At 52.6% G+C, this 22,778-nt stretch overlaps 1 protein-coding gene across 1 annotated transcript; it reads left to right on the top strand.

Annotated features, from left to right (window-relative positions):
- Positions 1 to 110: 110 nt before the first annotated feature.
- On the top strand, positions 111 to 22,248 carry MCM2 (minichromosome maintenance complex component 2). The gene is made up of 16 exons (XM_007097384.3): positions 111 to 183; positions 1,087 to 1,316; positions 5,532 to 5,707; positions 5,830 to 6,090; positions 6,850 to 7,069; positions 7,338 to 7,545; positions 9,085 to 9,219; positions 9,537 to 9,728; positions 15,894 to 15,987; positions 17,282 to 17,532; positions 17,653 to 17,779; positions 18,367 to 18,479; positions 19,386 to 19,634; positions 20,376 to 20,558; positions 20,803 to 20,958; positions 21,414 to 22,248. Exons 1-16 carry the CDS (start codon positions 178 to 180, stop codon positions 21,522 to 21,524), a joined length of 2,712 nt encoding a protein of 903 aa, XP_007097446.2. The 5' UTR covers positions 111 to 177; the 3' UTR covers positions 21,525 to 22,248.
- Positions 22,249 to 22,778: the final 530 nt, after the last annotated feature.

The raw sequence follows: 22,778 nt of genomic DNA, 5'->3' as shown, positions 1-22,778 counted from the left end.
CCTCGGAGGCGAGGGCGGGGCCTCCTCCTTTGGCCCGCCCCCCGCGCACGCAGATAAGGCTTACGTCACGACGCTGTGTTCTTTCGGACGCTTCGCGGGCTCGGGCGGGTCACGTGAGCCGCTTTTCGCGCGAAAACTGGTTGTTGCCGGAGTGGCGGCGGGGAGCGAGGCGCTACCATGGCGGTGAGCGCGCGTTTGCCGTGCGGAGGGGAGCGGGCCTGGGGGACGGCGGGTGGTCCCCGCGACCCGGCACGTTTGCCTGGGGCCAGGGGCGCGGGCGGTGCGGGCGCGCTCCGGGAACTGGGGCGAGGGGCTGCGCGCTTCTGGTTCTCAGGCTCTTTTCGCCGCGCTCGGTCCCGCCGGGAAGGGGCCTCCGGATGAGGTTGGGTCCCTGGGCTCGGGTCGGGAGCTGATTTCTCCCTTGTACTCGTCCCTTGTGCAAAGCCAGCGGGCCCCGCGCCAAGCTGGGAGCTCGGAATTCCTTAACTCGAGCTAAGTGGCCCACCCGGCCACTATCATTCACCCACCGCGCACATGCTTGTGGGGCACCCTCTCTATGCCTGGCGCTGGGTGTACACAAGACAGACACGGTCCCGCCATCTTCGTGCACGTATTGTGGTATTTTTTGTCCATTTGTCTTATTTATTGTCTTCTCTCCACCAGTCTGTACGTTCCAGATCTCTGAGGTTTCAGTCACTCTTGTATTGTGTTTCCTATCGCAGTGTCTTGCATGTTGTGGGTGCTTTCATGGGTGGGAAGGCGGGCTTACAGGAGAGGAAGGCAGAGGGAGTAGAGAAACAGGTACATAAGCAAATGAGATGTGCTTAGTGACTGGTCTTGGAGAAGGGAAATGGGAGTGAGTGGCTGCAGTGTTTGAGTAAGTGATACTTGAGCTGCTTCCTGTGTGCTCAGAAGCCATTGGCTCAGCTCACTGGAGAGCATTCCAGGCAGAGGGAACATCTAAGGGCAAAGTTTTGAGCCTGACAGGGTTTGGAGTGTCGGGGGCACAGGGTCACAGGTAGAGACAGAGGGCTGCCTTATGGGAAGCTAAGTCAGCCCTCACGAGTTCTCGGTCCTCCATTGCAGGAATCATCTGAGTCCTACACTGTGGCATCCAGCCCAGCCCGGCGGCTGCGAAATGATCCTCTCACTTCCAGCCCTGGGCGAAGCTCCCGTCGCACCGATGCCCTGACCTCCAGCCCTGGTCGTGATCTTCCCCCTTTTGAGGATGAGTCTGAGGGACTTCTAGGTACAGAAGGACCCCTGGATGAAGAGGAAGAAGATGGAGAGGAGCTTATCGGAGATGGCATGGAGAGGTATTTTCATTCAAGGCCAGGCACTCAGCAGACGGTTTTTGCGGAGAGCTCGTGGGTTGTGTCCAGTGACCTTGCTTTGGGTGCAGGGGTAGCAGATGAATCAGAGTATCCTTGTCTGTGAGTGCACCTTGATGGCAGGGTCTAGGGGGAGACAGGTTCATGGAGCCACAGCATAGGTCCCTGTAACTTGCTGAATCTTCGTCTGGGTCCTAAGGCCTGGGTGAGCCTCAGCTCCATAAGATGTGCATCCCAGGGGATGCAAGGGGTCTCTAATGTGATGGACCACGTCAAGGATGCCAAGGGTGACTTGGAACAACAGGAAGAGGAGGCAGCTGAGTGTTTTTCTGCAACTTGTTTTTTGCCACTTCTTTTCTGCAACTGAAACTGTGCGGGGGTGCCTGATGAATCAAGATTTCTTTTTTTATTTAGATTTTTTTTTAACGTTTACTTATTATTGAGAAACAGAGACAGAGGATGAGCATGGGAGGGGCAGAGAGAAGGGGAGACACAGAATCCCAGTCAGGCTCCAGGCTCCGAGCTGTCAGCACAGAGCCTGACATGGGGCTCGAACTCACCAACTGCGAGATCATGACCTGAGACGAAGTCGGACGCTCAACCGACTGAGCCACCCAGGTGCCCCCTTTGGGACCTTCTTTTACTCTGACTCAGGGGTTCCAAATGTGGTGTGTTTGAGAGCACTGTACAGGCCATCCTATAATCCATGGAGAGTACCTTTTGTGAGCCACCCGAGGGACTTGCGAGGGCTCTCTGGACCTTTAAGATCTTTGCTTTAAGCATCATTACCCTAGATGATGAGACTGTTGTGCCATGCGTGTCACACTGTGGAAGGAATTGGGAGTCTTTGGACAGATGCTCTGAATTTTTTATGTGAACATATGCTTTCCATTCTCTTTGGCATATATCTAGGGACGGAATTGCTAGCTCATACGGGAACTCTGTGGTTAATCTTTTTTTTTTTTAATCCTAGTTAACATACAGTGCAATTATCGGTTTCAGGAGTAGAATTCAGTGATTCGTTACTTATATACAATACCTAGTATTCATCCCAACAAGTGCCCTCCCTCCTTAATACCCATCACCCATCTAGCCCCTCTCTCACCCATGTCCCTCCGTCAACCCTCAGTTTGTTCTTGATCATTAAGAGTCTCTTATGGTTTGTTTCCCTCTCCTTTTTTAAAATCCCCTTGCCATATGTTCATCTGTTCTGTTTCTTAAATTCCACATATGAATGAAATCATATGGTACTTACCTTTCTCTGACTAATTTTGCTTAGCATAATTTACTTTAGCTCCATCCATGTTGTAGCAAATGGCAAGATTTCATTCTTTTTTTTTTTAATTTTTTTTTTTTAATGTTTATTTTTGAGACAGAGGGAGACAGAGCGCAAATGGGGGAGGGACAGAGAGAGAGGGAGACACAGAATCTGAAACAGGCTCCAGGCTCTAAGCTGTCAGCACAGAGCTCGACGCGGGGCTTGAACCCATGAACCGTGAGATCATGACCTGAGCTGAAGTTGGACGCTTAACCGACTGAGCCACCCAGGCACCCCAAGATTTCATTCTTTTTGATGGCTGAGTGACATTCCAGTGTGTGTGTGTGTGTGTGTGTGTGTGTGTGTATACACACACCCCACATCTTTATCCGTTCATCAGTCAATGGACACTTGGGCACTTTGCATAGTTTGGTTATTGTTCATAGTGCTGCTATAAACATCAGCGTGCATGTATCCCTTCAATTCTGTATTTTTGTATCTTCTGGGTAAATGCTTAGTAGTACAATTGCTGGATATGGGGTAGTTCTATTTTTAACTTTTTAAGAAACCTCCATATTCTTCTCCAGAAAGGCTACACCAGTTTGCATTCCCACCGACAGTGCGAGAGTGTTCCCCTTTCTCCGCATCCTTGCCAACATCTGTTGTTGCCTGAGTTGTTAATGTTAGCCTTTCTGACAGGTGTGAGATGTTATCTCTTTGTGGTTTTGATTTGTATTTCCCTGATCATGAGTCATGTTGAGCATTTTTTCATGTGTCTGTTGGCCATCTGGATGTCTTCTTTGGAGAAGTGTCTGTTCCTGTCTTTTGCCCATTTCTTCATTGGATTATTTGTTTTTTGGGTGTTGAGTTTGATAAGTTCTTTACAGATTTTTGGATACTAACCCTTTATCTGATACATCGTTTGCAAATATCTTCTCCCATTCTGTCGGTTGCCTTTTAGTTTTGCTGATTGTTTTCTTCTCTGTGCAGAAGGTTTTTATTTTGATGAGGTCCCAGTAGTTCGTTTTTGCTTTTGTTTCCCTTGCCTCCAGAGACATGTTGAGTAAGAAGTTGCTGCGGCCAAGATCAAAGAGGTTTTTGCCTGTATTCTCTAGGATTTTGATGGCTTCCTGTCTCACATTTAGGTCTTTCATCCATTTTGAGTTTAGTTTTGTGTGTGGTGTAAGAAAGTGGTCCAGGTTCATTCTTCTGCATGTCGCTGTCCAGTTTTCCCAGCACCACTTGCTGAAGAGACTATCTTTATTCCATTGGGTATTCCTTCCTGCCTTGTCAAAGATTAGGTGGCCATACGTTTGTGGGTCCATTTCTGGGTTTTCTATTTGGTTCCATTGATCTGAGTGTCTGTTTTTTGTGCCAGAGTTGTAAGTTTTTAAAATTTATTCTGGATACAGGTCCTTTATCAGATACGCAGTTTGCAAATATTGTCTTCTCAATCTGGCTTTTTTTTCTTAACCATTTCTTAATGGTGTCTTTTGAGGCACAAAAGCTTTTAATTTTGATTATGTTCAGTTCTTTAGTTTTAATATGGACCAATTAGAATTTCACGGAGGACAGAGGACATCTCATGTGACTTAAAATTCTCAAAGAACTAGACATATACCATTTAACTGAAAACATTTAAGCATTTGGAAATGGATCAGCCCAGAAATGTACCTGGCTCTGGGATCTGTTTCTGGCATCAGCAGTGTGGAATTGCTTATTCTGAGTTTACTGCAAAGAAAAGAAAGGGGGGTGCAGTTCCTCCAATCACCACTTTGAAAAAAGGGAGAATTCCAGAAGATTGTCTGGGGGGGCGGGGAGTGTAGTATGGTATCTGAGAATGAGCCTGCAGTTTGTGGTTGGATGTATTTGACGCCCAACTCTGCTGAGCGACTTTTGGCAAAAGCCCCATTACCCCCGTAATCCAATTTCCTCATCTTTCAAATGGAATAATGGTGTCTACCTCCCAGAATTGTAGGGAGGAAAGCCGTGCTTCACTCTCATGGGTTCTTTGTTCAGGCAACATTCATTCCCCCTTCAAATATCTGGTAGGTGACTGGAAAATGAGCCCTTGAAGATCTTAAGGGTAGCTGAGACGGTTGAGCCAGCGTGTGGACGTTTCAGAGAAGCTGGTTTGGCAGATGTCAATAGATGACCCTCCCAGAACTTCCAGGGGCTTGGGGCGGCATTGTCTGGGAGGAGGAAGGTGTGGGGAAAATTTCTGCCTTGTTGGGGGGCTGGGGTTGGCTGCCTGAAGGTTTTGGGGTTCCTTCAATTCCTGTTTCTTTCGGGATGCTCAAAGCTGTCTGGAGATCTGTCCCCTTTTTTTTATTGTGGTTAAATACACGTAACACAAAATTCACCCTCTTTAAGTGTTCAATCCAGTGGCATCAAGTATACGCACACTGTTGTGTCACCATCTCTGCCACCCATCTCCAGAACTTTTTCCTCCTTCCAAACTGAATCCTGCAGCATTTGCCCTTTGGGGATTGGCTTATTTCCCTGAGCATATTTGTCCTCAAGATTCACCCATGTTTAGGGGCGCCTGGGTGGCTCAGTTTGTTAAGTGTCTGACTTCAGCTCAGGTCATGACTCGCAGTCTGTGGGAGACTGTGCTGACAGCTCGGAGCCTGGAGCCCACTTCAGATTCTGTGTCTCCCTCTCTCTCTCTGCCCCCTCCCCACTTGTGCTCTGTCTCTGTCTCTCTCTCAAAAATAAATAAACATAAAAAAACATAAAAAAGATTCACCCATGTTTAGCGTGTCAGACTGTTTTTCCTTTTGAAGACTGAAATATACTCCGTTGTATACACAGACCAAGATTTCTTCTGGCCTGCCCAGCCTGGGGCTCCTGAGCCTTCTGGAGCAAGCCCACTTCTGGAGGTGTGGGGGGGGTTGTTTTGGTCTTGATAACTAACAGGGTCCATTCCGGGGCTCTCTCAGGGACTATCGTGCCATCCCGGAGCTGGATGCCTACGAGGCCGAGGGACTGGCCCTGGATGATGAGGATGTAGAGGAGCTGACGGCCAGTCAGAGGGAGGCAGCGGAGCGGGCCATGAGGCAGCGTGACCGAGAGGCTGGCCGGGGCCTGGGCCGCATGCGCCGTGGGCTCCTGTACGGTAGGTTCGAAGGTCTGCAACCTCCAAGGGTGCAAGGCTGGTCCTAGCTTCCAGAGCCTAGGGGAGCTGGGAAAAGCAGTTCTGGGGAAGGCCTCACTTGAGGGTATCCCTTTGGCCTCCAGACAGCGACGAGGAAGACGAGGAGCGCCCCTCTCGGAAGCGCCGCCAGGTGGAGCGGGCCACGGAGGAGGGCGAGGAGGACGAGGACATGATTGAGAGCATTGAGAACCTGGAGGACCTCAAGGGCCACTCTGTGCGTGAATGGGTGAGCATGGCAGGCCCACGCCTGGAGATCCACCACCGCTTTAAGAACTTCCTGCGCACCCATGTGGACAGCCATGGCCACAACGTCTTCAAGGAGCGCATCAGTGACATGTGCAAAGGTGTGGCTTCCGAGCATCCCCGCGTCCCCTCCGCTCACTCAGTCCTCTTTTCAGAGTTCTCCTGCAGCAGGCCATTTGCATGGGCCTTTAACGGCACATTTAATAGGGGTGGGAAGTGTGGGGAATACTGGGTAACTTGCCTGTAGCTAGACAGGAGCTACCACCTGAAGCTGGAGATGTCTGTCTTTTAGGCGAATACGAAATGCATGTCTGCACTAGGATGCTCACTGGCTGTCCAGGGACACCAGCTGGACCACAGAAATGTTTTTTGAGTGCTTAATAGGCGGCCGGTTTCATGTAAAAGTCTGGATTACTAGTTCAGTCAGAAAGTAGCATGTTTCCGTGTGGCCGGAATTACATTTAAAAGGAGGCACACAGATCTTGGTTCCCTGCTGTCCACTCCGCCCCCTTTTGTTTTGTATTTGACACAGTTTACTCACAGGTTTCCTTCGTGGCCCTCTTAGGCATTTTGAGTTTGCAACGCTCCTGTAAACATCACCCTGTGCATTTCACTTGATGTAATTTTGCGCTACGCTGTGTGACATCTGCATTTTACAGTTTGGGAAGCCGAGGCTCAGGATGTGTCACTTGCCTGAGTCACGTAGCTAAAGCAGGGCAGGCTTAGAAGTCAGGGCTGGGGTTGCCAGCCCCAAGCCAAGGATTTGGGTGGGCAGGCCTTCTTCCCCGCGCAGTGAGATGGAAAGTGCCTGCTGTGTCCGCGGCTGAGCTCTGTGCTCAGTCTCTTTTTCCTGCCTCCAGAGAACCGCGAGAGCCTGGTGGTGAACTATGAGGACCTGGCGGCCCGGGAGCACGTCCTGGCCTACTTCCTGCCTGAGGCACCTGCAGAGCTGCTGCAGATCTTTGATGAGGCTGCCCTGGAGGTTGTGCTGGCCATGTACCCCAAGTACGACCGCATCGCCAGCCACATCCATGTGCGCATCTCCCACCTGCCTCTGGTAGAGGAGCTGCGCTCGCTCAGGTGAGCCGAGGGCAGGGCAAGCCTCAGGGTCCGGGTCCTTAGCACCCTGCTGTGGCTTCATTCGGGGGAGCTCCAGCAGGGCCACGGAGGTGTGGGCAGGCTGGCTTCAGCTGAGGAGAGAGTCCTCACCCCCTGTGCTCTGGCACTGGGGCGCGATGGGATGACCCTGGGTTTTCTGGATCCACCTACTTACCGCTCTGACCTCTGCAGGGCACGGGTCACGCATCTGGCCTCCAGGACTCTGATATTCTCGCTCTCGTGTCTGCAGGCAGCTGCACCTCAACCAGCTGATCCGCACCAGCGGGGTGGTGACCAGCTGCACCGGTGTCCTGCCCCAGCTCAGCATGGTCAAGTACAACTGCAACAAGTGTAACTTTGTGCTGGGGCCCTTCTGTCAGTCTCAGAACCAGGAGGTGAAGCCGGGCTCCTGCCCCGAGTGCCAGTCAGCTGGCCCCTTTGAAGTCAACATGGAAGAGGTGAGAGACCATCCTGTGCCCACTGTTGACTGCTCTTCCTGTCTGTGCAGGATGGAAGTGCGTATGGCCGCACCCTGAGGTGAACCAGATCTATCTGGCTAGTCTGTTTAGTTTGGCCCAGGTGTTTTTTGAGAATTTAAGCCAATATTTTAAGCAGATGATTTTATTTAAAACATCAGAGTTGATGGCTTTCTTTAAAAAAATGAGAAGCTCTGGAAAATTGGGCTCACTCTTACCTGGCTGCACCCTTAGCAAGGCACCTGCTTTCCCGTCCCTCACCCACATGGGGCTTCCCCTTGACGACCCTGGTAACCTACCTCTCTGACAGCCTCCCACTGGGGGCCTCTAGATGGTGACTGCCTCAGACACTGCTGTGCCGTATTCAGGAGGTCCTGCTGAAAGTCTCTGGGCTGTTTGCCTTTGTACTTGAATGACTTCATCTGTAGAGTGGGGGTCATCACAGTACTTTTAGGGGATGCCCAGATTGCCTGCTTAGCTCGTCTTTTTTTTTTTTTTTTTTTTAACGTTTATTTATTTTTGAGAGCGAGAGTGTGAGCAGGGAAGGGGCCGGGGGAGGGGGGCAGAGGATCCAAAGTGGGCTCTGTACTGACAGCAGTGAGATCACGACCTGAGCCGAAGTCAGACGCTCAACCGACTGAGCCACCCAGACGCCCCTTAGCTTATCCTCCTTAAGAGTCCACCTTCACAGAAGCTTCTTGAGAAGTCTTGTACACAGGAGCAGAGTTTCAGGCTCTGCTTCTAAACAAGTAGTAATTATAGTTGAAGCTTCTGGAGTACTTGCAAGGTACCGAGGGGTGGGTGATGTGTAATTTCACACCCTTTGAGGCAGGTGGTATTACTGACCCCTAGGTCACCCAGCTAGGAAGAGGTCCAAAGGATTTGAACTCCGGATTTTGATCCAGACTGTGTGCTTCCGACGGCTGTATTTTGTGGCCTCTTTGCTAGACAGTGAAATAATGGATGTTACATTGCACAGCACGACGTTAGCCTGTGACGTTTGGCAGTAGAGCCAACGCTTAGTGGAGCTCACCGTCTTGGTTGGCATTGATGTGTTTTTGACATATGGCACGATTTAACCATGAGGTTGCACTCAGAGTGTTAGCATCCCCATTCTGCAGAAAACGCATAGAGAGGGGACATCACTTGCCAAAGATCACACAGCCTAAGCCATGGAGCTAAGATTTGAACCGGGGCAGCCTGGTTCCAGCATCCATGTGCACAAGGGCTGGGTTACATAGCATTTAGCAGGTGCTTGACTGTCTAGCAGTAGAGAGGCATCCACAGGGGTGGTGGCAGGGGTGGGGACCGTCCACTCATATGTTGGTCACAGCAAGCTCATTCCCTGCTGTCTTTCACTCTCCGTTTTCTAGTGAGTTGGTAGAAAGAAGAACCATGTCTGTTTTCCCTCCTCATGGGGCCGTGGCCAAGGTCGGGTGGCATAATAAGTCAGTGTTTAGAGGGGTGCAAGGTTGGCCATGCAGAGACAGGCTCCTGTGACCTTGTGTTTGCCCCACACAGACCGTGTATCAGAACTACCAGCGCATTCGAATTCAGGAGAGTCCCGGCAAAGTGGCGGCCGGCCGGCTGCCCCGCTCCAAGGACGCGATCCTCCTCGCCGATCTGGTGGACAGCTGCAAGCCAGGAGATGAGATAGTAAGTGGCCCGGAGCAGGCGCGGAGGGAGCCCAGTTGCTAGGGAAATCAGCGTGAGCATCTGTGGTGTGGAGAGGGTTGGAGAGGGTTGCCGGTAGCGGGGGCATCGGCTGAGGCTGGTTCTTCCATTGCTGAGAGGAAGACCCCTCGGTCCTTGTAAAGGCTGGCGGGTTGGAACGTAGGAGTTAGTTTTGCTTTGGCCGTCTGGGTTACTTGTCTCGGTGCCTGGCATGGAGGACTTGGGGATGACTTGGGAAGGAGGACGCGCCCCTGGGTCTGACCCAGGGCTGGCCCTCTGGCTTGGCTCCCTTCTCCCAGGAGCTGACTGGCATCTACCACAACAACTACGATGGCTCCCTCAACACGGCCAACGGCTTCCCCGTGTTTGCCACTGTCATCTTAGCCAACCACGTGGCCAAGAAGGACAACAAGGTTGCCGTGGGGGAACTGACAGACGAAGATGTGAAGATGATCACCAGCCTCTCCAAGGACCAGCAGATCGGGGAGAAGGCAGGTGGAAGGCCGGGCGGGATTGCCATGCTCCCAGAGGAGGCTGGGGGCCCACTGCCCCAGAACCGCGGTCTTAATTCCCCGGGTCCTGGAGTCTGGGCTCCCTTCCTGGCGTCAGTTCGGAAAACTTGCCTTGATGGGGGGCACTGTACCGCTATTCGCGTGGGATGGGGCTGTGGTGAGGAGTCAGTGGATGGAGTGGAGCTTGGGCTCAAAGCTGAAACAGGTGCCGCATGGGGGGGTGGGGAGTGCGCCCTGCTACCAGACTCCTCCCCACAGTGGTTTCTCTAGGAAGGACTCAACCCCAGCGTGGTTTCGGGGTTTCTTTGTTTTAATTGTGGATGTTGTCACTGAAGGTTGGGGAGCTGGGATGTATGTTTCACCTGCTCAGGTATCGCTTGGCTCCCAGGTCGGGAAGTGTTCTCCTCAAGCTCATGGCTGTCCTCCATCTTTTTTTCGTTCTCTCTTCCTGTTCAGCATTTAACGCAGAACAGCGTAGCCTTCTTTTTGCCTCTGCTCTTCTGCAGAGCCAGACCCTTGGTTCAGTGCAGCTTCCATTTGGCTTGTTTAACAAATGGGATCCTTCCCTTGAGGGTAGGGCCACATGTGACACACCTCTGTCACCTCCACCTGGGCCACTAGGATTTGGGGTACCACCAGGAGGCGGGTGCTTTCCCAGCCTTGGACGACAAGAACCTCATTCTGTCAGCACACTCAGTCCTTGGATGCCTTTTATGGCCACAGTCTAGGATCTTGGTGGGAAATCCGGCACAGTCCTGGCCCTCATGGGGCTCATAGTTAATCAGGATCCCCAATAACAAGAAAGAAAACAATGGAACAGGATCTTCTCACAAAATCGGTACCATGGGAAGATGGTTACAACCCATGATTCTTTGGTTCCCACGCTTCCCAGAGGAAAATGAATGCTAATGCAGTGGACATGTTTTCAGACTCTTCGTGAGTATCTCAGCCAGTTTCTCCAGGAACAGAGACCCAGCCCTCCCTGCTGGGTGGCCTGGCACACATCAGCCGTGTTCATGTGCGCCTGACGTGCCACGGGAGCCCCGTGCTTCTAGGACACTTTGCCAGCACCTCTCTTTCTCTCTGCTTCAGTTCTTGCCGCTCTCCCGCTTTGTCAAGGAGACGAGGACGGCAGCAGATGAGAGCGTGGGAGACAGGATGTAGTTGAAGGCGGTCCCCACGCGTGCCCTGTGCCCCAGACTTCCAGAACTGCTCGTAGTTGTCCTAGCATAGAAAGCTGTGCCGCACTTCTGGGCCTTGGTAGCTGCTGTTTCGTCTGCCTCCTTGTCTGTGTAGCTAACTTCTTCAGGTGCACACGTGTGGGCTATCAGTGTACTGACTGCTCAGTTTCAGTTACACCTGCACGCTTACACGGTGACTCTCTCAGCGTTGGAGAGGGTGACTTCTAAAGAGAGGCCCTTTATTTATTTATTTTTATTTTTAGAGCGCGGTTGGAGGGTGAGAGGGAGACACACAGACAGACACTGAGGCAGGCTCCACACCCAGTGCAGAGACCAGCGTGGGGCTTGGGGCTTGGTCCCATGACCTGGGGTCATGACCTGAACTGAAATCAAGAGTCGGACGCTCAACTGACTGAGCTACCCAGGCACTCCTAAAGAGAGGTCCTTTAGAAGGATCTGGAGGGGATTCTTTTTTTTTCTTTTAATTCTTTTTTTTTAACGTTTATTTATTATTGAGAGACCGAGCATGAGCAGGGGAGGGGCAGAGGGAGAGGGAGACACAGAATCTGAAGCAGGCTCCAGCCTCTGAGCTGTCAGCACAGAGCCCGATGCATAAGATCATGACCTGAGCTGAAGTTGGATGCTTAACTGACTGAGCCACCCAGGCGCCCCTGAAAGGGATTCTTCTAGAGAGGATGACATCTCTGTGGGACCCCTTTCTGAGCCCCCATGGGTAAAGGAAGACCAGATGATACCAGGGGGGGTTGATCTGTACTGGCCCCATCTTTAGTCCAGTGTCAGGGTGGATGTTTTCACCAATAACTTGTTCAAAGACAGAAACTACACTCAAGTTTTCGGGAACAAACTGAAAGAATGGATGACAGGCAGGATCCAAAAATGGTGGGGCTCCTTTGAACTATCGAAGCCAGAGGTTTGCAAATTGGTAGCCTGTGGGCCACATGCTGCCTGCCAGCAGGTTTTGTTCAGTTGGTATGTGGTTCTGTGTTTCCTTTTCTTTTTAGTTTGCATTTATTTTTGAATGAGTTATCATCCTTAGGAGTCCAAGAGTTTTCACCTAAAGATCCAGAAGCCATCCAAGCATCCATCAGTGCTAGGTCTGTGTTGCTCTCCAGCAGTGACAGACAGGAGCCAAGCGGCAGCTGCCTTGCAGACGGGGCGTGCTCCCTGCTGTCTGCCCCAGCCACCCGCTTCTCTGTTCTCTGCAGCCTGAATAACTCGAGTGTGCAAAAACCCAGGGCATTTGATTTTGTGGGCCCTCGTCCGTGATAGATATTTCTACCGACATATCAAGGGATGTAGTTCACGCCTAACACTTAGATTGCAAAGAACTAATGGGAGCATCGGTGTGCAGCCAGTCTCTTTAGTTTGGATTTCAGCCCAACCCTTGGTGTGATCAGATGGGCTGCTTGCATCTGGGTAGTAGGATCCGCAGGCAGAGTTGTTACAAAGATTACATAGATGTGCACACACAAATGCTCCACTGTTGTGTGCTCAGCAGGGAGCTGTTACTGCATGTCCGTACAGAAGTTAGACTACTTGTTCAAAACGTGGATGGGTGTCCCAAAGGCATAAAAAACCGTAGGAAGATAAGCACCGTCTCGTGTTCACAGTCGCGGTGCAGTTGGGGGCTTGTCTCCTCTTTCTGGCGGGGTATTCTGCATGGGGAGCGGGAACAGTGCGTATTGAGAGTTAATAGCATGAGCTTCAGAGTCAGAGGAATCTGGGGTCAGGTCCTGCCTGTCTCATTTAGGAACAGACAGTTGTCTGCCCAGAGCCTCGGTTTGTTTCCTCCTTTGTGACGTGGAGGCCCCAGGATCATGAGGTTTAAATGGAATACTTCACGGGAAGCATGTCCTTCCTCGGCAGGTCTGGGTTTAGTCTCACCCTTCTTACCAGCCATTAAGGTTGCCTGTTACTCGCTCAGACCAGCTAGGTCAGCGACAGGACAGTGTGGGCTTTAGCATGGTTGCTTCCTTGCCCTCTAATCTACAGGAGGCCCATCTGGATGCAGTGGGTGCTTTGCAGGAGGGGAGCTGAGCCTGGGAAACTGGTGCATAGCAGGCAGGAAGGGGGCCTGCTGCTCTTGGTGCTGGAGGGAGACATTACCTCATCCACGCAGGGGCACTTCATACGGGAACAGCCCTGAGAAGCAGTCTGGGTAAAGAGAGGTCAGGGACAAGTGGCCTTGGCACAGCCACAGGACGCACAGGAGCAGGAGACATCCATGGCAGATCGTGTCTCCTGACACTCCCGGCACAAGTGAGGGTGTCGTGGCAGAATCATGCACACTGAGCATGAAGCACCTACTTGACACTCTCTAGGTAGTTTCCAGGTAGCAACAACAGTCCTATAGTGGAGGTGTCACATGTACCCGTCTTATTGGTGAGTAAACTGAGGCACGGATTAAATAAGCCTCCACGCCGCACAGCTGCTAATGGCAGAGGCAGGATCCCCATTGGGCAGTGTGGTCTGAGCCCGTGCTCCAGGGACAGCTCTCTGCTCCCTCTCCGTCAGTTACTGCGTCTGGGGGAGGACGCCTGTGTGCATGCTGGCTTACGGTGAGTTCTGTGCACGCCCAAGCACAAGTCCTGACCTGACTATTAAAACTTTACCGCACAAACTTCTGGATGTAGGCGTGGAGCAGCACAGTGAGCCCCACATATCCTTCCCCCGGCTCCACTGGTTGCTGCAGTCGTGCCAGCCTTGTGTCCCCTCGGGTCCACTCATTACTGTGAGGCCACTTTCCGATGCAGCATCTGCAACCAAGGATCTCTGGCAGGCCCTCTCTGCTGAACCTAACCCCAACTCTGCAGCCACACTTTAAAAAACTAATTCGCAGTTCTGTAATACCAAGTATTTGGTTGGTCTCCACATTTCCCTGATTATCCTACTTCTTTTTTTTTTTTTACAAGTTTCCTGGACTTGATCCCCAGGGAAGGCCCCCACATTGCGACGGATTAATCTCTTAAGTCTCAATCTTTTTAGGTCCCCTCTCCATCTCCTCTTTTCTTGCAAGTTTTTTTAAGGTTTTACTTATTTATTTGAGAGAGGGAGAGAATGAGTTGGGGAGGAACAGAGATAGAGAGGAACAGGGGATACGAAGCAGGCTCTGTGATGAGAGCAGAGAGCCTGATGTGGGACTCAAACTCAAGAACCACGAGACCATGACCTGAGCCAAAGTCAGACGCTTAACCAACTAAGCCACCCAGGTGCCCTCTTGCAATTTGTTTGTGGAAAAATTTGGGTCGTCTGCCTGCTAAATTTTCCACAGTCTGGTGTTGCCGATTGTGCCCTTGTTGAACATGTTCCTGGGCCACCCGTTTTCTGTGAATTGTTACTGAGCTGCGCAGGCTTACCCAGTCTCCAGGTTGATGGGTTTTTTTCTTCTTTTGGTGTGGGGGCGGGGGGTGGCGCGGTAAGACTGCATCAGGGGCCTGTGTTCCCACCGGGGATACGTGCCTTGCCTCTCTGTGACATTAGCCACTGATGATCCTTGGCTAAACCCATGCATTCATCAGGGGTTGCAAAATGATGGTCTTCTAATTCCAAATCCTTCTTCATTCATTTTCTAGAATCCTTCTATGTAGAGAAGCTTCTCTCTGTTAATTTTTGGACTGTCCCTGGGTTAAGGTCCAGCAGGAAAAGCAGGAGGGTGCTTGATTCTTTCCCTTTGTTTACCAGTTTTCAGAATAAGCAATGGTCCCCTCCCGGGGTGACCACTGAATGTCATTACAAATTAACAAATATCTGTGTTATTGAGGCTCCAGGTGATGCCCAGCGTGTCCCTCTAGTGGCCAGTATGAAGCCTGTTGTATTGGCTCCTGAGGGGTGTCGTCGTGACCCCAGTTGTCTGTGATGGCTTTCTTCTTTCTCTTGCAAGACACTGCCATTTCTCCAAATAGCCCTGTGGGATGTATAATTTTCTCTCAGTGGGAAATGGTATTTAGAGATGGCAGCCTCTCACACACACCAGGCCTGGACTACCGTTCACCAGTTAACGCTCTATGTCCTCTCCTTGGGCTAGGTCTTGCGGAAAATGTTAGGGCCAAGGAAAGAACCAGCAAAAGCGTACATGTGGAACCGACTTCCGCTCCTAACTTACTACATAAAATCACAGCAGGAGGCATTTCTGGCACAGTGCCAGTGGTGCTGGCAGATCCTCTTTCCGGAAGGACCTGCTGGTCACTCTGTCCTCTGGCAGCAGGGGAAAGCAGCCGTGCCTGGGATAAACCGCTGACCCCTAGCTCCAGCTCTGAGAATTGGATTTCTCCCACCTTCACTCCACCTTCTGGGCAGTCCAGAGGGAGCAATTCTGGCCTGTGGAGCAGGCAGGATCCAGCCCGGTGGGTCTCCCTCAGGATTTTCAGCACTGATTTTCCTGCTCCAGTGCCTCCTTCCCCCCTGGGGCCGGCTGCACTGCCGGCTGCCTTGGTGTGACCTGTAAGGAGGGAAGGATGTGCAGTGCTTGTGCAGAGCTCCTCAGTTCAGAAGGCAGGTCGAGAACAGTAAAGGCATGCAGGTGGAGGTGGAAATTCCTTCCTGCTGGCGAGACATTTCTCTGATGTCTCTGGTATTATCTTTATTTGATGTTGTTTCAAATCTTAGGATGTTTTATTTATTTTTTGTTTTTTAGATAGCATGTGCACACATTGGGCAGAGGGGCAGAGGGAGGGGCAGAGAGAATCTTAAGCAGGCTCCATGCTCAGCACAGAGCACGACGTGGGGCTTGATCATACAACCCTGGGATCATGACCTGAGCCCAAATCAGGAGTCGGACTCTCAACTGACTGAGCCACCCCGGCGCTGTGGTGTGGGCATTTGGGGGCTGGAGGTGTCCCCGTTCCCTGAGACTGGAGCGTGGGGGGGACCTGCTGTGTGTGTCAGCTTGGCCCAGACGCAGAGCACAGGTGCCGTTCTCATTGGCTCTTTTCCTTCCTTGCAGATCTTCGCCAGTATTGCTCCTTCCATCTATGGGCACGAAGACATCAAGAGAGGCCTGGCGCTGGCTCTGTTTGGAGGGGAGCCTAAAAACCCAGGTGAGTGGCGCTTGGGTGCCACCCACCTTTCCTCTGCACGGGTGTCCGTAGGAGCCAGCATTGTGGGTATTAGACAAGGCAGGACTCTGCATTTAAAGGCCGGGCGCCTGGGGAGAAAGCACATATTAACAGACGGCCAGACCATGTATGGCTTGGTCGTTGTGGGCGGAGCGTAGTCCATGGCCATGGCTCTTTGGGTGGTTTTAACTATAAAAATAACACGGGGGCACCTGGGTGGCTCAGTCAGTTAAGCATCCGACTGGCTCAGGTCATGATCTTGCGGTTCATGAGTTTGAGCCCTGCATTAGGCTGTGTGCTGTTTGCACAGAGTCTGCTTCGGATTCTGTGTCTTCCTCTCTCTCTGCCCTTCCCCTGTGCACACATGTGCACATTCTCTCTCAAAAATAAACATTTAAAAAATAATAATACGTGAATATGTTTTGATATTCTTAAATTGTTAGAAGTCACAGAAAGGTTAAAGTCACTGCTGACCATGTTTCTTTCTTTCTTTCTTTCTTTCTTTCTTTCTTTCTTTCTTTCTTTCTTTCTTTCTTTCTTTTCTTCCTTTTCTTCCTTTTCTTCCTTTTCTTCCTTTTCTTTCTTTCTTTAAGTTTACTTATCTTGAGAGAGAGAGAGAATCCCATGCAGGCTCTGCACTCTACGTGCACAGCGCAGCCCAGCCCAACTCAGGGCTCAGACCCACGAAACCAAGAGCCAGGCACTTAACTGACAGCCACCCAAGCGCCCAGTTTCTAAGCCGGTCCCGTTTGTGGTCTTTCCTCCGATTAGTGTGGTGTGTGCCCTAACCTTTGCACGGCCGTTCACATAGACTTACATGCATACGTCTACAAAAACCAGAAGAATTTTGTGGCATGTGTGTATATGTCTCTGTTTACAAACGTAGTAATTTCCTGTAGCGTGTGTTAGTGATTGTGTAAAATACTTGCCTTACCTTTTCTGCCCAGTAGCAGGTTTGTGTTGGTGCCCACTGAGCTGGCTTATGCTCCCGTGACTGCGTTGTGGCCTCCGTAGCCTAGCGTACGTAGCCGTCCCGGGTGGAGAACATTTGCATTGCCTCCAGTCGCTTAACATTGACTGAGAGCGTTATACAGGCGTCCCTGTGCACCCATTTCTCTGGGTCCAGTGCTCAGAAGTGGGATTGCTAGCCCTAGGGTATCACGTCCCTTTCTAAAAGAATGTGCTTCACATAAGCAGGCTGAGAAATTCGCGATAACCCAGCTACACCTCGCACCCCTCTCCTCTTTTACATCCCCACCTCTGTCCCTGCCTCCAGGGGGTAAGCACAAGGTGCGAGGTGACATCAACGTGCTCTTGTGTGGAGATCCCGGCACAGCCAAGTCTCAGTTCCTCAAATACGTCGAGAAAGTGTCTAGCCGTGCCATCTTTACCACTGGCCAGGGGGCTTCAGCCGTGGGCCTCACAGCGTATGTCCAGCGACACCCTGTCAGCAGGGAGTGGACCTTAGAGGCTGGAGCCCTGGTTCTGGCTGACCGAGGAGTGTGTCTCATCGATGAATTTGACAAGGTGGGCCCCTGGGCCACATGGTGATGGTACTGGGGAGGTGTTGGCTTAGCCCCGAGTGGGGGAACAAGTGTTCATGGGATAGCAGTCGGGGCAAAGCATCATGCAGTTGGACATTTGCAGATGAATGACCAGGACAGAACCAGCATCCACGAGGCCATGGAGCAGCAGAGCATCTCCATCTCCAAGGCCGGCATCGTCACCTCCCTGCAGGCTCGCTGCACGATCATTGCTGCGGCCAACCCCATAGGTATGCCAGGCACGACAGCCATGGGGGTTGGGGCTCTGCCCCAGGGAGGCAAGACCCGGAGAGGTCCTGCCTCGGGAAGCAGGAGCCTGCAGCCTCCCTCGGCCAGTCCCAGGGTCCGAGGAAGGAAGGAACTGAGCATCAGTAAACCTTCCTCTCTTTGGTTCTTGCTGGGGGAAGGGGGCGGCGTGGAAGCAGGACGTGGGGTCTTTTGTTGGGCTGTGTTCTCAGAACCAGTTTTGGACATTTTCCTTAGAAGACAAGAATTTAGTGCATTGTCTCCACTGGAGTCGAGTTGATTGTTGGTCCCAGCCAGCACGGAGGTGAAGCCCGGGCACCCCGCCCACTTATTCTAGGTTTTTTCCTGCTGGGAGATGGTTACACATTCGATGAAAAGGCTATGTCAGGGAAGGGCTCAGGGAAAGACCTCAACGTCTTGTCAAGCATGCCTGACAGTTGCAGGCACTGAGTGTTCATCCTCTTCCAAGGTCGTCTTTCTGTTTTGTCTCTGAAGCGACTTGGGGCTGGCAAGAACTCTCTGCTCAGGAGATGAGCATGAGCCCTGATGGAGAGGTGCCTTTGTGTTATAGGAGGCCGCTATGACCCCTCACTCACCTTCTCAGAAAACGTGGACCTCACGGAGCCCATTATTTCCCGCTTCGACATCCTGTGTGTGGTGAGGGACACAGTGGACCCAGTTCAGGTACACAGCCCCATGTCTCGGGCCCCGTGCAGCAAGCTGCAGGGACCTTGAGTGAGGATCAGAGCCCGGGTTGTACTAGTTGCAAGGAAAGGGACACCATTCAGACCGTGGTGTTTGTCAGGGAGTCAGCCTCGGTTTCTTTCCTTCACTGGCCTGTGCCCACCGCCCAGCCGACATGGTCCCCACTCTGTCACTAGGCCCTGCTGGCCCCACCAACTGTACCCACGTGCTTCTCCTGCATCCCTGCTGCAATCCGGGTGCCAGCTTCTCTTGCTCTGACCCGAAGCTGCCATGTCTGGTGGTGGGTCTCTTGGCTTCTGCTCCCAAGATGGAAGGTGGAAGCTGGCCCATCTTCTGGAAGCATAAGGTGGATGGATCATGCCTTTTCTTAACTTGCTGTCAGCTTCTAGTGTAACTAGCAGAGAATCCGCTGGCCCTACAAGGATTCCTGTGGACCTGTCTCCTCCTCGTGCCCTTTGCTTCGTCCACCCCAGCCACACTGCCCTCTCTCCCTCCCCTGCGGACGCCAGGCTTTGTGTTGTCAGCATGCTCGGCTCTCTTTCTGGAGTGTTCTTCCTAGATTGCCGCATGGCTGTGGCGCTCTGGCGGCCTCAGCTGGAGGGATCTCCTCAGGCCTCAATCTCAGGCATGTTACTCTCTGGGTATCTCAGAAGCCGTGTCTGTTCCCTCTCCCCTCACTAGGAGGCAAGCTCCGTGCGGAATTCTGTCATGTGCACTGGTCACCCCCGGCACCCACCGCCGCGTGGCCACAGCAGATGTAGGATGGCACCATTGGGAGAGTGTCATTCCCGAGCCACCTGCGGCTTTCACTTCTGGTGAGCTGACCTACCCCGGGCCAGGTCACAAGACTCATCCTGTGGCCTGGCCTCTCCTCTCTCGTCTTAGGATGAGATGCTGGCCCGTTTTGTGGTTGGCAGCCATATCAGACACCACCCCAACAACAAGGAGGAGGAGCTGGGCAGCAGTGGCACCCAGGAGCCCGCCATGCCCAACACGTACGGTGTGGAGCCCCTGCCGCAGGAGGTCCTGAAGAAGTACATCATCTATGCCAAGGAGAGGGTCCACCCGAAGCTCAACCAGATGGACCAGGACAAGGTGGCCCAGATGTACAGTGATCTGAGGAAAGAGTCCATGGTGAGCGCCCAGGGTCGGGGCGGGGGGCAGGGGGGTGGGCTGCAGAGAGGGAAGCACGGCAGAAGCTTCCTCAGCTGTGCGGTTCATCTCAGAAGTGCCAGTGTGACTTTCCTCTAAGAACTGCTACGTAGATACTGTAGCCATCCTATTGCAGATGGAGTGTGAATGCGTCCGTCTGCATGGTATGGGGCCCCGGGTCTCTGGAGTGTTGGCCAGTTCCGGGCTGACTTTGTGTGAATCTCCCCCAAATGAACGCACGATCTGAGCGAGTGTTAGTTCTTTTGTAGCAGAGTGGAATTTAGAGGCGGCCTGTGTGCCACTGGAATGCAGAATTCGTGTAGACTGGTGGGTCTCACCTACCTCGTCAAGGCAACAGCTGCTGTGTTTCTTTTTTGCCTTTTTGTCAGGTCTTTGGTGAGCATTCAACTTAGTTTTTATAGAGACAGCTATATTCTCTCACGTACACGGGAATGTGGAGTACTTCCCACCTGGCAGAAGCCAGTACAGCTGGCCAGAAACATCGCGCACTTGGGGTGGGAGGGGGTACACGAGTGAGCTTGTAGGAGAGAAGGTGCGGGTGGGATAGGGGCGGGCCACAAGCATCCGGCATCCATGGGGGCTCCCAGCACGCTTCGAGAAGGGTGGGAGGTGTGAGTTCACCCAGTGGCTCCATCGACTTCTGCCACAGGAGCCACCAGCCGTGCCACTTCTCCATTTTCCTCGCCTGTCTCCCCGCTGCAGGCGACAGGCAGCATCCCCATCACGGTGCGGCACATCGAGTCCATGATCCGCATGGCAGAGGCCCACGCGCGCATCCACCTGCGCGACTATGTGATAGAGGATGACGTCAGCATGGCCATCCGCGTGATGCTGGAGAGCTTCATCGACACACAGAAGTTCAGCGTCATGCGCAGCATGAGGAAGGTGGGTGGGAGCTGCAGCGAGGGCCTGTGGGAACGTGGCCTGCCGGGGGAGGGGGTGCTGCTCATCACAGGCGGCCATGGTGGGCATCCCAAGGCTCTGGCCCAGACCAGAACTTTGCTGTCCTTCCCGGCTGCTCTGGCAGGTCATGACAGGAGTGTGTTAGAAGTGGAGGCCGGTCATCCTATAGTGGTCTCGAGGGCCCTGGTAGGGAAGGGCATCACTGGACTTCGGCTGTTCTCTGCAGACTTTCGCACGCTACCTCTCGTTCCGGCGAGACAACAACGAGCTCCTGCTGTTCATACTGAAGCAGTTGGTGGCAGAGCAGGTGACATACCAGCGCAACCGCTTTGGGGCCCAGCAGGACACGATCGAAGTTCCCGAGAAGGACTTGGTGGACAAGGTATGGGCACAGAGGGGAGGAAGGGCAGGGCTGCTTCCTGGGGGGGGCTGTCCATCACCTTTGGGGGCAAGAAGTCCTTGTTTCCTCATTAAGGTGGGCAGGCCTTGGATGGGAGCCATTTATTGAGTGTCCATGGCATGCTGAGCACCACGCGCTTTCGCTCTTGACCGTGGCGAAACAAGGTGATGAGGCCGCCATCGCCTCTTACAGACGAGATGGGCACAGTGCAACTAAGTGACTGAGGAGCTGGTCCCCGCTCACAGGCCATCGGCAGAGCTGAGACTCCAAGCCCTGTGTCTGGCTCCAGACCCTGGCCCAGTCGCCTCTGCTCTGCTTGACTGCCACCCTCCCCCCAGCCAGGAATGGGCCTGAGAAACTGCGCCAGGACCGAAGGCTGTGCTGCAGATGAGCAGAAGTTCATGCCCACGGCTCACTCTGACGTTTTCTCTTTTTAGGCTCGTCAGATCAATATCCACAACCTGTCTGCTTTTTATGACAGCGAGCTCTTTAGGATGAACAGGTTCAGCCATGACCTGAAACGGAAGATGATCCTTCAGCAGTTCTGAGGCCCGGGGCCAGTGCAGGAGGCTGTTGAGACGCCAGCCAGGCAAGCAGACCGGTGCTGCCCTCACGCTGCCTGGGGGGCACAGAGCTGACCGCCGAGGGACTCGGGGGAGTGCCAGCACTCGTGGCTGAACTGTCCAGCATCACCCCCAGTCTCCTGGGCTCAGGCTGGGCTGGGGACGGGGGTGTTTGTTTCATGGGCTCTACTTTCTGCTTCTCGCGCCGTTGTAGGTGGGCACGCTTCGCCAGTGTTCCTCTCTGAGCTGCTCGATGGCCCACTGGCTCCCGGAGGTTTGTCTCCACTTTGTTCCGTGGATCATAGTCGTTCGTTTCCAGAGTACTGTGGTCTGTTTTATGTGACTGAGAGTATGAGGGTGTCATGAGGACTGTTGTTGCCTCTTGGTGTGAGTTCCTATCCTGGGTGCTTCTGCCACTTGTGCCAAAGAGCAAGTTGAAGGTATTCCTAGTGTTTTTCTGAAACCAGTCCTGCAGGTTTCTCTGGGCTTCTGTGAGTAGAGAGGATGTGTGGGCAGGAGGGCGCGCAACCTGGGGCCAGCACCTTTGGCCTCTGTAACGGCCACAGGGATTGCTCTGGTCTAGCCGGGGCTGACCGTCATCCTTGTCGTGTTAATCTGTTTTCTCCTCTTAGGCATTTCCCCGTCATCTTGTACATACAGTTTTTGTTCTGTAGTTTTAACTTTTAATAAAATGAAATAAAATCTAAATACTGGTAGCTGCCAGTCTGAATTCTGTCTTAATATAACGCAGGCTTTCCTGCACTTCCCTTGAAGGCCTTTCCCACCTTCCATTTTTGGTGTTCGGTGGGAGGCAGATCTGGCTGTAAGAGCTGTCGTCTTTATGGATGTGCAAGAAGCAAAATGGTGTGGCTTCTCCCTAGGGAATTCACTTGGGTACTGCTGCCTCTGTGACTTCTGTGGAATCCATGAGAATCATAGAACAGAGTTGTATACCTGGTGGGGCTGGAGGTAACTTGGCCCTGCCTCCTAACGGAGCAGCACTGTTCATCTTGACAGCGTTGCCACGTGACCTCTACCTGGAAATGCCCAGCTCTGATCAGCTGCCGTCCAGATGCGTGGACACCAATGATTCTTACTGTTTCTTACCTGAGATTTAGCAGAAGTGTCTCCCTTCCATCGTGTCTCTCTTGTCCAAATTTTCCTTTCTGGAAACCGCCAAGATAGTCCTTCGTACGAAAGCCCTGCAGACGTTTGATGAACCTAGTATATTTGGTTCCC

This window comes from Panthera tigris, chromosome A2, assembly GCF_018350195.1.
Source record: "Panthera tigris isolate Pti1 chromosome A2, P.tigris_Pti1_mat1.1, whole genome shotgun sequence".
NCBI classification, from domain to species: domain Eukaryota; kingdom Metazoa; phylum Chordata; class Mammalia; order Carnivora; family Felidae; genus Panthera; species Panthera tigris.
The sequence above is the reverse complement of the archived record's forward strand: the minus strand, read 5'-3'. Positions and strand labels throughout refer to the sequence as shown.

Coding starts and splice junctions, on each gene's coding strand:
- MCM2 (XM_007097384.3), top strand. Junction 9,220..9,536: donor GCAAGCCAGGAGATGAGATA/GTAAGTGGCCCG, acceptor CCCTTCTCCCAG/GAGCTGACTGGCATCTACCA. Junction 19,635..20,375: donor ATCTGAGGAAAGAGTCCATG/GTGAGCGCCCAG, acceptor TCCCCGCTGCAG/GCGACAGGCAGCATCCCCAT.